The sequence below is a fragment of the Selaginella moellendorffii genome, unplaced genomic scaffold (assembly GCF_000143415.4).
Source record: "Selaginella moellendorffii unplaced genomic scaffold, v1.0 SELMOscaffold_55, whole genome shotgun sequence".
NCBI lineage: Eukaryota > Viridiplantae > Streptophyta > Lycopodiopsida > Selaginellales > Selaginellaceae > Selaginella > Selaginella moellendorffii.
The window spans coordinates 1,076,666-1,077,869 of NW_003314316.1; the positions used below are offsets into that span (position 1 = coordinate 1,076,666).

The window sequence follows — 1,204 nt, forward strand, 5'->3', positions numbered from 1 at the left end:
CGTTTGGTAGAGGGGTTCTTGGAAGAGCTGCCAAGCCACCCCAGCCCCCCACCGCACTTGAAATACAAGTCCATCAAAATATTCTCCAGCAAGATCGATGGAGAAAGCGCCGAGCTGCCGACCTCTGCCGAACATCGTAGTGAATCCTCCTCCCGCTCCCAATATCTCTCGATCTGGCAACGCAATGTTTCAGCGCTGCGACAGTGGCTCCCATGCCCGGCGCCTGGCCGCTGCGCCGCTGCGAATCGTATGCTTGCAGCGCATTGCCGCATCCCTCGCGAGTGCAACATCGCATTCATGGCCACAAATTTCTTTTTGAAAAAGCTTATAACATAAAGCTTCTGATTACGTTTCAAAGTCAGAGTAATTTTGGATAAGAGTGTAATTGGGAGAGGCAGGTGTGGTGTGGAAAGGTCTTTGCCAATTTAGTCTGTTGAAAGCTCGAGCAATTTGTGTTCCTGTATAGTAAAACATGCCCATTTACTGTAGTATGCAAAAACCATTGGTACAGCCCAGTTGCTGCAAAGACACTAATAGAAATGTCGCAAACACCATTAGAAGAATTGCTAATGTATATGAATCTGACATTTTGCTTCAACATGTGAACTATCTTAAATTGGCAGAAAATAACTACAGAAAGCAAAAGCAAAGCAAAAGTTCCAGATGGCATGGGCATCCATCACGAATCTAAAATAGAATAATACAAATAATAATCTTATGGGCGCTCAATGAGCCACAAACGTCCAAACTAATGAGCTACTAACATTACTACAGAGGAAGATTTTTCTCTTTTATTTGGCAATTTTATTTGAACCATGGAGCTCTTTAGCACTGGATGAAGAAGCTGTTCCATCCAAAGCCCGAGCAGTCCCGTACAGAGGCACTAAACCGTGTCTGCGCCACACCTTGGCAGTTTGCCGTGTTGTAGGCCGCAGCAGTCTGGCCCGTGAGGCTCCAACATTGGTGCATCCACAAGCACTGTAGCGCTCCAGCCGATTGTTACACCCGGGCCCTGCCCAAGCATCGAAGTAGCTTGCATTGGCCGTGATCATCGATCCCACCACAGTGATGGCGACAAGAACGAGCACCATTTTTCCTGCCATTGTCACACAAACACAAAGCTATACTATGATCGTCAATCAAATGAAAACTCTTTCAGGAAGATCTAATGAACATCTAAGAGCACACAACAGTGAGATTTATA

The 1,204-nt window shown here is 46.0% G+C and overlaps 1 protein-coding gene across 1 annotated transcript in view; it reads left to right on the forward strand.

Annotated features, from left to right (window-relative positions):
• Positions 1–1,128: 1,128 nt before the first annotated feature.
• The window catches only part of LOC9662374 (beta-hexosaminidase 3), a 2,641-nt gene continuing 2,565 nt past the window's right edge, over positions 1,129–1,204 (forward strand). Inside the window, exon 1 of the mRNA XM_024687868.1 lies at positions 1,129–1,192. Within this exon, the coding sequence (XP_024543636.1) occupies positions 1,129–1,192 (64 nt within the window). The remainder of the gene's footprint in view (positions 1,193–1,204) is intronic.